Source organism: Ranitomeya variabilis, chromosome 2, assembly GCF_051348905.1.
Source record: "Ranitomeya variabilis isolate aRanVar5 chromosome 2, aRanVar5.hap1, whole genome shotgun sequence".
NCBI classification, from domain to species: Eukaryota; Metazoa; Chordata; class Amphibia; order Anura; family Dendrobatidae; genus Ranitomeya; species Ranitomeya variabilis.
Window position 1 is genome coordinate 361665023 of NC_135233.1, and position 14868 is coordinate 361679890.

The 14868-nt window shown below is 45.0% G+C and overlaps 1 protein-coding gene across 2 annotated transcripts in view; it reads left to right on the plus strand.

Moving 5' to 3' along the window:
* Positions 1 to 13479, plus strand: part of TMEM91 (transmembrane protein 91) — a 147086-nt gene extending 133607 nt beyond the window's left edge. For both annotated transcript variants that reach the window (XM_077285698.1, XM_077285697.1), the window contains exons 2-4: positions 483 to 1152; positions 10799 to 10942; positions 12910 to 13479. In XM_077285698.1, coding sequence (XP_077141813.1) covers positions 766 to 1152; positions 10799 to 10942; positions 12910 to 13068 — 690 coding nt within the window. In that variant the 5' untranslated portion in view covers positions 483 to 765 and the 3' untranslated portion in view covers positions 13069 to 13479. The remainder of the gene's footprint in view (positions 1 to 482; positions 1153 to 10798; positions 10943 to 12909) is intronic.
* The last annotated feature ends 1389 nt before the right edge of the window (positions 13480 to 14868 follow it).

The window sequence follows — 14868 nt, forward strand, 5'->3', positions numbered from 1 at the left end:
AGTTAGTAGGCAGGGAGGTGAAGGCAGGCAGTTAGTAGGCAGGGAGGTGAAGTCATCAAATAAAGATGCAAAGAGGTAAAATCACTGAGTACAGAGAAGCAGGATGGTGAGGCCAGGCAGGTGTGAGCAGGCAGTAGAAATGTAGGGAGTAAAGGAAAGGCAGTAGAGAGGCAGGGAGCTGAGATCACCCAGTAGAAAAGCAGGGAGGTGACAGTAGGCAGTGCAGTGAAATTAAAGAATAAAGAGGTAAAAAGGTAAGATCACAGAGTAGAGAAGGAGGAAAATGAGGGCAGGTGGTAGAGAGCCAGGGAGGTATGAGCAGGAAGTAGAAAGACAAGGAGATGATGCTGAGGAATAGGGAGGCAGTAAAAAGGCAGGAAGGTTAGGGCAGGCAGTATAGCGGATGTGACATTTACATCCTAAAAATGAACTTTGGTTGCCTGGGGTCGTATTTTTACCTTTCTCGTCCTTTTTGTCTACAGGTGATATTGTCCTCAATCTTTGGGCAAAGAAAAGATACAATGAATGATTCCTGCACTTTCTTTTTACTACGACGCATCTGCTACAATGGAAACAATTAGGTCTTTAGAGCTGACAATCGACCCAATACAGAAATCATGAATAATTTTTTACTACGTGTAGCAGAAAATTAAAGAAGAGTCTGAAAATAAAAGCTAAGAAAAGACAAGGCCAAGTACAAAGCTTTGCTTTAGGACAATGGCTTCTCCCAGAACCCTCTGGAGACTACAGTAATACTGACAAGTAATGGAGTACCTGCATGAGTTACAGCACCCCCTGCTGGACAGGTCGATGGGGACGGGTATGCTCACCCCTCTCCTCTCTAAAGATGGTGGGGGCGAAGGATTCCTCTGGAAATGTCTTCCACACCGCACACATCAAGGCGGAGAAATACCCCAGCAGTTTCTGGATCCAGGGAGCCTCCGGAGGACTGTGGATTCGGGGGGTGGGAAGGTGGCGGACGTCTCTTTTTGGAAAGCAACAGATCCCCGGGTCTGGAAGGGAAAAGACTATTCTGAGACTACATTTGTAGATACTCAGGGGAGCCCAGATATCTGCAAGAAGTATACCCCAGAAAAAGACATTCATACTGTGTCCTGTGACGTGCGGGATGATGAAGTGCTAGATATGGAGGTATGTCCACCATGTAGCCTAACTCTGGCCATACTGATGTGCCAGGCTGACCCTGACATGTGATAAAACTCATTATGATATCATCATGGCAGCCAAACACTGTGCCAGGGTTTCCGTCACCCTATTCTGCATTGTTGACAAAACATCTCAATCTACAGCATTGTTCTTACCATCGGAAATACCACAAACCCCATGGGACCCTCCATTACAGGAGGGCTATATAGAATCTATACAACCGCTGATACCCCGATGCTGAGCCTTCTTCTGCTGTATTTGTCCCTATTACTGCACCTGCTGTGTGGCACAATATCGGCTCCTCCTACTGCCCCACATAATAATGCCCACCACTGTGCCCCTTACATAATAATAATGCCTCCTTTTTGTCTTCAAGATGATAAAATTGCCCTGTGCAAATGTCCTAGAAAACAGTGTCCACATTTTCTCCCTTTGACGGCCACAATACTCTGAGTGCCCCTATAACAATTACATTTAATAATATCCACTGAGTCCCCCAATGTACAGCTCCTCTATAAGTAAGGGTGTGACAGGGGCTGTCATATGCCTCTCCCTTATGCTTCTCATATGCTCCTCTTACTGCCCCACATAGTAATGTCCACCTTTGTGTCCTCTAGATGGTAAAATTGCCCTCAGAAAATATGAATGTCCACTGTAAGCACCATATAAAGTAATAATGATCACAGCTTGCTCCCTAGAACATAGAAATGTCTCATAGGTGCCCCTCTGACATTTTCTAATACTGAGTGCCCCTAAATGTAATAATGCCTATTAAGTGCCCACTTAACAGTTAATATTATCCTCTGTGTGACCCTAAAAAGTAATAATGTCCTCTGATGCCACCACAGCTGTCCACACAGTATGATGGCCCTCATAGCTTCCCCACACGATATGTTCTCCCCACACAGTATGATGTCCCCACAAACCCCCACACACTGTATTATGGCCCCCCATATTATGAGGATTCCACAGCCTCCGCCACCACACACAGTATGATAGCCCGTACATCCTCCACAAAGTTTAATGATCTCCAAACAGTATGATGCCCCTCCAACTCCTCCACACACTCAAAGTACAATGGGCTTCACAGCCCCATATAGTATCATCCTCCCACAGCCCCCAACACAGCATGATGGCCTCTCCGAACACACACTTTGATGACCCCACAGCCCCCCATGTACAGTATGATGGCCTCACAACCCTCTACACAGTATTTTGCCCACTCAGATCCCAACAAAAAGTTGGATATCTCCACAGTCCCTACACAGTATGATGGCTACACACAGTATGATCCCACATAACATGATGGCCTCATTGTAGTCCCAGTCACACACTATAATTCCCCCACATTCTCTTACAAGTACTGAATCATAAAATAAACACTATATACTCACCTAACCCAGAAACTGCAGAGTCCGCCAGCCGAGTCAGCGATACATCACGCCTTCTGAGCCGGGACGCTGATTGCTTGTGCGTGCTTTTGCTGTTCTATAGGCTGGAGGCCTAGTGACCTGCGGACCACAGGGATTAACTGTGTTGGCTGCTGTGACACTGATACAGTTAAAGTGATGGTTGCTCCAGGTGGGCCCCAGCATGTGAGTGGGCCCAGGCAACCGTGCAGCGCCCCCACTGCCGCAGGGCAGAGGGGTACCCGGTACCGGGCCTGTGGGTCTCTGCTCTGGGGTTGTCACGGCGGCTAGGCCCCGGTCCGTGACCCTGCCGAGGGGCGCACAGTGATAGATGTGACGGATGATGGTAGTGATGCTGTAGTGGTGCGGTGCAGTAAATAACGAGGACACCAGGTTGCAGTCTCTTTACTGAAGATCTCTGGGTCCTCAGTCCGGAATCCGGATAACCAGGCTGCGTAAGTCCGGCCGGTCCAATGGCACCTCCAGAGTTCTCTTAGCAGGTGGAAATCTGTGCCTTCCTTCTAGCGCTATGTGTTGCGGTCCTTCCCTGCTGTGCTTACGGAAAGTCCCCACAACTGTTGTGTCTGTTTCTTAAGTTCCCTCACAACTCGATTAGATGATGTTCTGCTAATCCTCCGTCCCTCCCTGGTGTTCTGGTTGGGACGGCACCCGTTTGACGGGTAGGCTCGGAGCTCTTCCGGGACCCTAGAGTCACCCCTCTCCACAAGTTGCCCCCCAAGACTGCATAGGTGATTTAAGTTAGACAGCCCGCCTGAGACTGACTGTCCTGCCGCTGTTTGGAGTATTGCTTGAAGCTGAATGTTATGATACTCCCTCGGCGTTCCGGCCACCGGTAGTGCGCCTCAGTAGGATGTTGCTTCGGTCTTACAGCACGACTCCTACTGGTATTTCTCCTTTTGCGTGATCTCGTTTCTCACTCAGCACAATCTATCTCGCTTCTAATCCTTCCTTGGGCACCGCCGCTATGCTGAGCAGGCACGGTCCCGTTACGTTCGTTCAAGTTGCCAAGCCTCTGTCAGGATCCCACCCCTGACAGAGACCCTACTGTATCTTCCCCCAGAACACCCTCTGCCACAAGGTATTGCCTGGTTCCAACCCAGTCAGCTTTCTGATCTAACTTCCTGCCTGACCCCCAGTTTACCCACTATTGTGGGGAGTGGTCTAGTGAATAGCACCCTTAGCTCCCCCCGGAGGCCCGACTGTGAAATGTATTGGTGTCTGTGATACCTGGTCAGATGAACTCCTTCAGTGCCATCAGATGCACCATAGCTCCCCATAGTGGCGGAGCCACAGTACTGCAACGACCAGGACTCTGGGGCGCTGCAACCGCCTCCTGTGTAACCTTCCCCGGTATCTTTTTAACGGGGTGGTAGCTGTGGGCGAGGTACTCGTCTCTTGCACCCCAACACATTATATGAAGGTGGGGGTCCTGGCTAGGTGTGTGAACTTGTGCTGTGGGAGTTCTATGCCCTGGCAGGCCGCATGTAACTGATGACGTTGGTTGACCAGGACCAGATATTGAGAACTTCTCTTCTGGCTTACCATCTCGTTTCTCTATCTCTTCCACCCATTTTCTTGAGTCCCACCTTACAGAGCTTGTCTTTTTCTTCCATTTGGTGTTACTGTAATGGCCACTCCCCGCTGTAGGCTGGCACTTTCAATCCTGGCACTCCTTCTGGTAGGCATAACCTCTGGACAGCTGTTTGCACCCCCTTTTGTTCATTCTACGCCCACAATGTGCAGGACCTTCTTGTTTTTCTACGCCACTAACCGCCATTACAAAGTTCATGCTTGGCGCAATCTTGGACCGCATAACAGTCGCCATCCTCCACATAACTTGAGTCTTCCCCGCATCACTCTGTTCTTCTACCAGCAAGACTCAATCCTGACGACTACACCAAGTGTAACGTGGTGCGGGGTGGTATCTGTGGGCAAGGTACTCCTCTCTTGCACCCCAGCATGTTACATGGGGGTCCTGGCTGTGTGCATGGACTTATGTTATGGGGCGTTATGCCCTTGCAAGCCGCATGTAACCAATGACATTGGTTGGCCAGGACCAGATGTTGAGGACTTCAATTGAGGGAGACCATCAGTTCAAAATAAACTCGTAAAATATATGAAATTTGAATTGCATTACTTGCTCTAGAAAATAGGAAAAAACAAAGATACTTAGTACATAAATTGGCCTATTCATGTATGCCCAGCAGCCACGACAAGGTGCTTTTCTTTCCTAGGGACCTAACCTAATGTATTTCCTCTCTTGGGCTGATAGCCTACATTTATATGGGTAGGTAGGATCCTGTTGTCATTAAAACCATCATTATTTGCTACAAGAAATGGTTTGATTTATTTTTCTCTTGCACCAATTTTGATAAATCATTTTATTTTCGCCATTGTCTTTGTTGCTAGGGACATGGATATAAAGGGTGTAGGTAGCAGTCAAAGCTAACATCTGGAGCTTGAGGGGTCCAAATACACATATATCAAAATATGAGGACACTAGTGTTGTGAATGACATTAATATCTGTGGCCCCAGTTTAAGATTTTTCATGGGGCCCAGGAGCTTTATTTTTTACTGTTTGGGTTGTCAGTTTGGGTACTAGTGTTGTGCTCAGCATGGCGGTGTTATTTGCATTGTGTCAGACAGACAGTGCCTGCATGCTTGGCTGCCCTACAATTGTCAGGTCATTTACAGTCTGATAGGAAGCGAGCTGGGGACAGTGGCGGCACAGATGGAGGGGGTGATGGAGGTAGGGATGCCTCTCCTCCATCTTAACCATCTTCTTTGACATCTTCACGTAAAATATTCAGAGATCGGAGCGGTTTAGGATTTCTCCGAGACACTGATGGTTTCTAGACTCTGTAGTGCCACCCCCCCATGTTTAATGTTTTTCTATAGGATATACTGTATGTCTTAGAGATGCAGGAATATAATTGTATGCAAATTTGTACATTCTCGAACAATTCCTGCCACGAGAGGAAACCAAGCGATCAGTACGGAGCATCAACACCGTTTATCCCCCATCTCTTTGCAAATGAGACTTTGTACTCGTGAGATTCCCCCGCCAAGTGCACCTATAAACAATTGCAGCAGTGCGCCACCTAAACAGGATAAACACCTCTACTTTCTATATGACGCTGCTGTTATCAGTCATTCAATTAAAGGTTATGGATATTTTAGATGCAGAAAATTGTTGTTGTTTTTTACATATGTTATCGGTTACCTTTATTTAATAAAATATCACTAAGTATCTATCTACAGTCTTCATTCGTTTTCAGATATGCAGCTTGCAACCTGATCCAAGTTTCATTTTTTCTCTTGCAGAAATGTCTCTCAGTAATATAGGCTGGATGTGAGATCTGTGTGTAGCCATGGTGCTGCTGTCTTAATTAGCTCATGTATCAGCACAGCTTCTATCCTGCAGTTATTTCCTCTTCATGCACTTTCTTCCTTTTCTACAGTCTGTTTTCTCTGCCCTCCCTGAGACTGTAGATGCTTTCTCCCCTCTCCATTCTGTTTTGTGTACAAGCGCCCTCCCTGCTGATAACTCTAACACTGAGAGAATGGAGACGGAGAGCAGAGAGAACTAAGCAGGAGCTGTGATGGATTTGTGTCCATTTTGCAAAAGCACTCGGTCACAGATATTCTGCAGGTGTAAAATGATAGAAAATTTGTAATGAAAAATATTTAGAAAGTTGATTTACGTTACATTTAAGGAGCAAGTGAACAATAAAAGTTATTATGAGAGAAGGTATACATAATCTTTATTTATGGTGAATCAATATCCATATATTTCACTATTTTATATCCATCTAAGTCTTTTCCCTGCTTTGAAACCTTAAAATAGTTAATATCCCAAGTTCCCGATATGCATGTGGGAACTCCACGACGATGGACAATAACTGTAACTTCCTAACCCAGTAGGGAGAGCAGCTCTTAAAAACAAACTGCTGCTTCTCATGTAATGTTTGTGAGCACTAATTTTAAGTTATTATTATATTTAATTACAGTAAATATTATTTAGATTGAGTTAGTTATTGGGGATGAGAGGACCCGTGGAAGATCGGGTTCATCAAGTTCGACCAAACTTTAGTTTAAAGTTCAGTTTGGGTACCAGAACTCTACCCAAACTTGAAACCAAACCCTATAGACGTCAATGGGGACTCAGACTTTGGTGATGTAAAATGGTCGTACTAACGGCTAGGGGGTTGCCAAAGGAAGCAGAGTATCTCTCTATCTCGCCCTCTTCTTCTCTCTCACACAGCTCTCCCTAAACTCCGAACACTAAAAAACTGTTTAATTTGGGAGTGCTGCCAACATTTTTGTATGTATATTAGTGATAGATAGATAGATAGTGTAGTGCAACAGTAGCACACTTGCGCAGTCATGAGGAAGTGACCCACAAAATTCCAAGCAAAAGTATCTTTAATGTGTTTACTTCACACAATAAATATCCAAACCTCACACACAAGTGCATATCATTGATGTCCAGTTCACATAAACACAGCACAATATCCTCCCGATCACAGCCGGGCATATATCCTCTTGATTACAGTCACTAGACACGCTGGTCCTCCTCTGACCTGTTACCATGGGCGACTGCACCGCTGTGTTAAATGTTCTACTCACAGCATTACCCAATAAATGGTATCTTTCAGTTTACACACTACACAATATACTTTATATCACAGTCACTAAACACGCCAGTCTTCCTCTGACTAGTTACCATGGGCAACTACATCACCTTGTTACTGTCTCTTTACTCGCAGCCATACACAGTCCTTGATATCCTCTGGATTACAGCTGGGTACCATATCCACATGTTTGCAGCTGTTAAACACACCAGTCCTCCTTTGGGCACAGGACATCCACCTCCGGTTAACCTCCGGGCACAAGACAGTCCACCTCTGAGACCAGTTACCGCAGACGGCAGCACCGCTGTGTACGCTACGGGTGCCAGGCCTTCCAGCTGCCTTGGCTGTTTGGCTCTGCTTGCCCGTGTCACTTCACACACAGAGCCAGCACTCTGCAGGGCCTCTGCTCTGCACTCCTGCCGAACACCAGACTCACACTGGCATTACACCTGACACACCCAAACCCTTTCCTGCAGGGCTTTTAACAAAGAAACCTGTGGCCTTCAGTCACATGGAAATCCCGGGCCTGGAATGAAACGGAGTGCACGACTACCATCCTGCAGTCTGTTTCACAACACAACTTCCCAGAGCAGGTTTTCCTTACTCTGCCTTGGACACTAGCATGTCCAAGACTATACTTATTTTTTTTTATTATTCCTAGTCTGCATTGCAGCCACCATTACGCCCGTGACTGCCATGCACTCCTATGGCCTTCATACGCCTCTGTGCACAACCTGGGGAGAACACACAGTGACCCCTACCTGTGACATCAGTCTCTGCTTCACCATTGCAATCACAGCTACACCTGCGACTGCAATGCCCCCTCATGTTCTCACTACACCTCCGTGCGCATCCTGGGGAGAGTAAACAGATATCCCTACCTGTGACATCGGTCACTGCTTCACCATTGCAATCACAGCTACACCTGCGACTGCAATGCCCCCTCATGATCTCACTATGCCTCCATGCGCATCCTGGGGAGATCAAACATCTATCCCTACCTGTGACACCGGTCAGTGCCTCACAATAGATAGATGTGGAGACCCTCGTGCTCTCTAGAGGTGGGACCTATCAGACACTTCCCAGAGTGTAGTAGTGCATTTCTAGGGTTTTAAGCCTCCTGTAAACATTAGTTAAATGCTGGTGTATTTGGATGATAATCTTATATTCATAGGGGGCTCTGGACGACTCCTGCAGCAGATGTGGGGGAGCAGGGATTGGATGTGTTCTCTGGTCCCTCAAGACATAAGTGATCCATGGCAGCCATTTGTCCCCCTTTTCCCTGTCTGAATACTGTCCTATGAGGATGGGTCTAAAGCATCGAGCTTGTGTTATTTAGGTGTTGTGCCTGCCTTTCATATTATCAGGCTTCGATGGATGTTGCCTTTTTCAAAGTGAATTCTATAGTATATTCCTTAACAAACGAGCTGCTTTTAACTTTTTTGGTAGCAAATCCCATATCTTAAAAAAAAATGTGCTGAGGAGTTTTGTATGCAGCTCGCCTCAGGCTCCACGATTGATCATTCACCTTTTCAGACCAGGTAGAGGGGATGATAAAAATGAAAAATTCTTAACACATAAGTTTTCAAATAATTGCAAAATGCGACTTTCCTTAAATGACAAAGTTCTCCAACGTGTTGATACGGTAGTTCTGTCTGTAGGGGGCAGTATTATAGTTCTTAGTGCTGGTTAAGCTTTACATAGTTTCACATACTTAGTCGGACCAATGGCTGACATTTTCTAAATAGTGACAGCCAATTTTGGGAGTGAAAATTTGCACTTTCCTCCTCCACAGAACTTAGTCAGTCATACATAGTGCATACTTCAGAGATCGCAAACCATATAGTCAGTAAGGTCCACCAGGATCAGTTTCATCATCTCTATGAAGTTTTACAAATAAAAGTTGCTATATGGAAACTGTTGACGAGATGCTGTTCTGTAATGTACTTAGTACTTTGAGTGCACAAGGGTGTAATTACTGTAATTGCGTGTCTGTCTGTGGTCAGCAGACTTTTCTGATAAATAAGCTGAGACACTTGATTTACAAACCACTGAAGAATTGCCCTGTCCTTCTTAGAGTAATAAAAGGAAGAAGGAACCCTACTGGTTGACGTGCAGAGCGTCATGCTGCGCTCCGAGTACGCCATGCACATTTTTTGTATTGTTTAGTATTGCTCTGATTTTCCTGAGAATCAAATAATATTGATCTGTAGAATGGTTAATGTAAAATCCCTGCCGGGCTGGACTTACACTTAGAAGCCTATTGGGCATCAGAAGGCCAGAATGAAACCCTTCACACGGTATTTTAATTTTCCCACTTAGTCAGGAATGAAACGAATCAATCATATAATTACGTTGAGAGGGCGTCAGTCAGCGAGCACAGCTGTCAGGTATTGTGGCGCATAGATGCCGCCATATCGGGGGATTATCTGTGCTGTTTTACACTCGAGACCTCCATAACAAGCACAGCGCAGAGGTAGAACATATGTTCACCATTCAGTATGACATGTGGGGTATATTTGCAAGAAAACAAACAAGTAGGACCAAGAATCCCACCTCCATTCCTTTTTCCCAGCAAAAGAGGGATATTTGCCAAGTCCTGGGGGTTTTCTTGTTCACCCCACCGCGTCCTTTGTTACCCTAGACCACCAGAGTTTTATTAATAATCCCATCAATGATATAGGGCACTATTAACTCCTTCACCCCCCTAGCCCACCAGGGAAATAAAGATGAAATTCTTCACCAGACCACCAGAGATGACTATATTACCCCAGTACTAACCTAGACCACCAAGCGAGGGACCATTAACCCATTCACTTCTTTATACAACCAAAGATAAATCCCATTAACATCTTCATAGACCTCCATGGATATAAACATTAACCCTATGACAGCCTAGACCACAAGAACTTATTACATTAACCCCATTACTATCCACCAAGGGAGGAACCAGTAACGCGTTTACTACATTATTCCGCCAGGACTTTCTCCATTAATCCCTTCACCACCCTAGACCACCAGGGATATAATCAACAGTGTAAACCGCCCAATGTGACTAGAAAAATCTCTTTCACTACCCTAGACAAACAAGACTGTGAATATTAACGTTTTTCACTACATTAACTCTTTCACCACCCTAGACAACCAGGAATATAAACATTAATCTCATTATATGCCTAGAGATGATTGCATTAACCTCTTCGCTACCATAGACCACCAAAATACAAACCATTTACTACTTTATACCACCAGGAATTGTTCCCAGGGATTTCTTTAACCCCTTTACCAACCTAGACCACCAGGGATATAAAAATTAACCCACTTTGTAACCGAGGCCACCAGAGATGACTATATTACTTTTTTTCACTACATTAGACCAACAAGGGACAGACCATTGACTCCTTCACTTTTTTACCCCTCCAGTGATATGACCATTAACCTCTAGACTGCCAGGGATATGAATATTAAACCCATTTAATTGCAATTTTTGCCGTTTCGTTATATATATGCCTCGGGATATTCCATTATTATATGTTTCTGATCATCATCCCTGTCTATCTTCACAGAACGATTCATCCAGTGACAGTGACACAGATAGTGAGAGTCACTTCTCTCTGCTCCTGCCCCAGGATTACCTGGGACTTGCCGTCTTCTCCATGTTGTGCTGTTTCTGGCCCCTAGGCATTGCTGCTTTCTTCCTATCACAAAAGGTAAGAACTGATGACAGTGATTTTTTCTTTTTACTGCTGTTTGATCTGTAAAATGTGGAATAAGAGAAAAACAGGAAAAAAATAAAAGGTTCGGGGTAGAGAAAACAATGGCTTGGTGGTTTCCTAAGCTTGTGTACATTCCTAGGAGTGGGGGTCTGTAGCAGGACCCCGACACCCTCCAAGAGTCTGGCTCAGATTTCCTCTTCTCCACTTGACCATTGGGGCCTTCAATAACATTGCCGTTTTTGGAGCGAGAGAGACCCCGAATTGGTTGGAAATATTGACCTCATAATTATAGGTCTGTCCTGAGCTGCTCATGACCTTTGGGTTGGATTTCCAATGTAGGACCTCAGATCATATGTGTTGTCCTCTCCAAGGCCATGCGAAAGGTACATGGTCTACATATATGAAAGCTCTTGGTGGCCATAGACCAAGAAATGTTCAAACGTTCTACACCCCTACATTTTTCCGAATCCATAGGAATTTGCAAAACGTCCATATCAGGATAGATGAGAAGACTGTGGAAAAAAAGCCATACCACCGCAAGACAGCCCACAAAACCACGCACTAGACAGTTTTCATGGCAATAATTGCCTCTTATATTTTTATCGTCACTACAGTGGATGATTCTCTTTCAAGGTTAAAAGCCACGCTTAAAATTTTCTTTCCACCAAGTAAACTCACTTGATGCTGCACGCTAAGGACCAGGCGGTGGTTCACCACATACATAATGAATGTCGCCCACGCTATAGCCAGGGGGTATTCTGGAAGACTACGTACATCTATGCATAAAAATATAATGAGTGGGAATGGTCTTGGAAGCATAAGCTGATTTTATACCACCATTTTACACTATATAGGTAGATATCATCTACATTCAGCCCTTCATAACTTTCCTTGTGATGATCTTGAGGTTCCCATTGCCATAAGATAGCGTTCCTATGACCAATCATCCACCCGATAAGATCGTCCATATATGAAATAGAGGCAACAAAGGAAAGTTTAGTGGTAGTGAGGGTAGAGGTGTGAAGAAGGGGTGTAAGAGGCATGGTAGAGGTGTGTAAGAGGCATGGTAGAGGTGTGAAGGAGGTGTGTAAAGAGGTATGGTAGAGGTGTGAAGGAGGTGTCTAAGAGGTATGGTAGAGGTGTGAAGAAGGTGTGTAGGAAGCATGGTAGAGGTGTGTAAGAGCCATGGTAGAGGTGTGAAGGAGGTGTGTAAAGAGGTATGGTAGAGGTGTGAAGGAGGTGTCTAAGAGGTATGGTAGAGGTGTGAAGAAGGTGTGTAGGAGGCATGGTAGAGGTGTGTACGAGGCATGGTAGAGGTGTGAAGTAGGTGTGTAAGAGTCATTGTAGAGGTATGGTAGAGGTGTGAAGGAGGTGTGTAAGAGTCATTGTAGAGGTATGGTAGAGGTGTGAAGGAGGTGTGTAAGAGGTATGGTAGAGGTGTGTAAGAGGCATGGTAGAGGTGTGTAAGAGGCATGGTAGAGGTGTGTAAGAGGCATTGTGGAGGTGTGTAAGATGCATGGTAGAGGTGTGAAGAAGGTGTGTAAGAGGCATGGTAGAGGTGTGTAAGAGGCATTGTGGAGGTGTGTAAGAGGCATGGTAGAGGTGTGAAGGAGGTGTGTAAGAGGTATGGTAGAGGTGTGAAGAAGGTATGTAAGAGGCATGGTAGAGGTGTGAAGAAGGTCTGTTAGAGTCATGGCAGAGGGATGAAGGGGGGTTTGCAGGAGGCATGGTAGAAGTGTGAAGGATGTGTGTAAGAGACATGGTAGAGGTGTAAATAAGGTATGTAAGAGGCATGGTAGAAGTATGGAGGAGGTGTAAAAGTGTAAGAAGTGTTATGGTGTATGGCCTGAAAATGGTGTGTTCATTGAAAACAATATTTTGACGATGTACTAGGGGTACTATGAACTCTTCTTCTGTGATTACTTTCCACTCTGGTAATGGATTCTTCCCTTTCTCTACAGACCAACAAAGCCTCAGCTCAAGGTGACTACCATGGGGCAAGTGTGGCTTCCAGACAAACTTTTCTGCTGGCCGTTCTGTCCATCTTCCTTGGCATTTGCACCTATGTGGGTGCAGTGGTGGCCCTCATTGCATATCTGTCGAACAGAGCACCCACCTAGGACATACTTCCCTAAGAATATTGCCGCGCTACATAAGGCCTTCTGAAGGAACGGACCACCGATCGCCTACACTGGGTGCCCATTGGGGCTCATACACAGATCTTTCCATTGGACGCACTTTATTCATTCATGACCCAGCCGGACCATCCTTGTCTTATTTATCCTGTCCTGTATCAGATCATGTCCAGACATGTCTGTTCATTCACGAGACCCGATCAAATGGAACAAGTGGATTTGCCACTACGAAGGAGCGGGACTAAACTTAATATTTCATTATTTTGCAATGATTATAAGTTGGATGATAATGACATTGTTGCCTGATAGTTTCTATGTTATTTCACTATGCGTACAGAAATAACCTTATTAAATTCATATCTTCCAGAAAAACAATAATTGGGAAGAGTTTTATTTGAGTTTCTTAAAAAAAAAAAAAATCTTAAAAAAAAACAGCGCCACCTTTGTCGATAGGATATGTCTGGTATTGCAACTCTGCTCCTTTCACTTGAATGAGCTTCAATACCGGACACAGCCCATGGGCAGGAGTAGCGCTGTTGAAGTGTTGGTTTGGCGCTGCTGCCCCTTCATAATTGGTGTAAGGTCCAGAGACTGAACGTACAGCAATCATCAAAGGGAATGGGTCATCAGAAGAAAATATTGTTTACATAAGGTTTTTTACTTAAATGTACTTTTAAAGGAGAGGAGAGGGAGGAGGTGAGCTGTGACATCACCTATTGTGAATGGTGGATCCTGTGTTATCTACTGTATATAGAGGAGTTATCAGTCATTGTACAGGAGGAGGAGGAGGTGAGCTGTGACATCACCTATTGTGTATGGTGGATCCTGTGTTATCTACTGTATATAGACCTGTTATCAGTCATTGTACAGGAGGAGGAGGAGGTGAGCTGTGACATCACCTATTGTGTATGGTGGATCCTGTGTTATCTACTGTATATAGAGGTGTTATCAGTCATTGTACAGGAGGAGGAGGAGGTGAGCTGTGACATCACCTATTGTGTATGGTGGATCCTGTGTTATCTACTGTATATAGAGGTGTTATCAGTTATTGTACAGGAGGAGGTGAGCTGTGACATCACCTATTGTGTATGGTGGATCCTGTGTTATCTACTGTATATAGAGGAGTTATCAGTCATTGTACAGGAGGAGGAGGAGGTGAGCTGTGACATCACCTATTGTGTATGGTGGATCCTGTGTTATCTACTGTATATAGAGGAGTTATCAGTCATTGTACAGGAGGAGGTGAGCTGTGACATCACCTATTGTGAATGGTGGATCCTGTGTTATCTACTGTATATAGAGATATTATCAGTCATTGTACAGGAGGAGGAGGTGAGCTGTGATATCACCTGTTGTGAATGGTGGATCCTCGTTATCTACTGTATATAGAGATGTTATCAGTCATTGTACAGGAGGAGGAGGAGGTGAACTGTGATATCACCTGTTGTGAATGGTGGATCCTTGTTTTCTACTGTATATAGAGGTGTTATCAGTCATTGTACAGGAGGAGGAGGTGAGCTGTGATATCACCTATTGTGAATGGTGGATCCTGTGTTATCTACTGTATATAGAGGTGTTATCAGTCATTGTACAGGAGGAGGAGGTGAACTGTGACATCACCTATTGTGAATGGTGGATCCTGTGTTATCTACTGTATATAGAGGTGTTATCAGTCATTGTACAGGAGGGGGAGGAGGTGAGCTGTGACATCCCCTATTGTGAATCGTGGATCCTTGTTATCTACTGAATATAGAGGTGTTATCAGTCATTATACAGGAGGAGGAG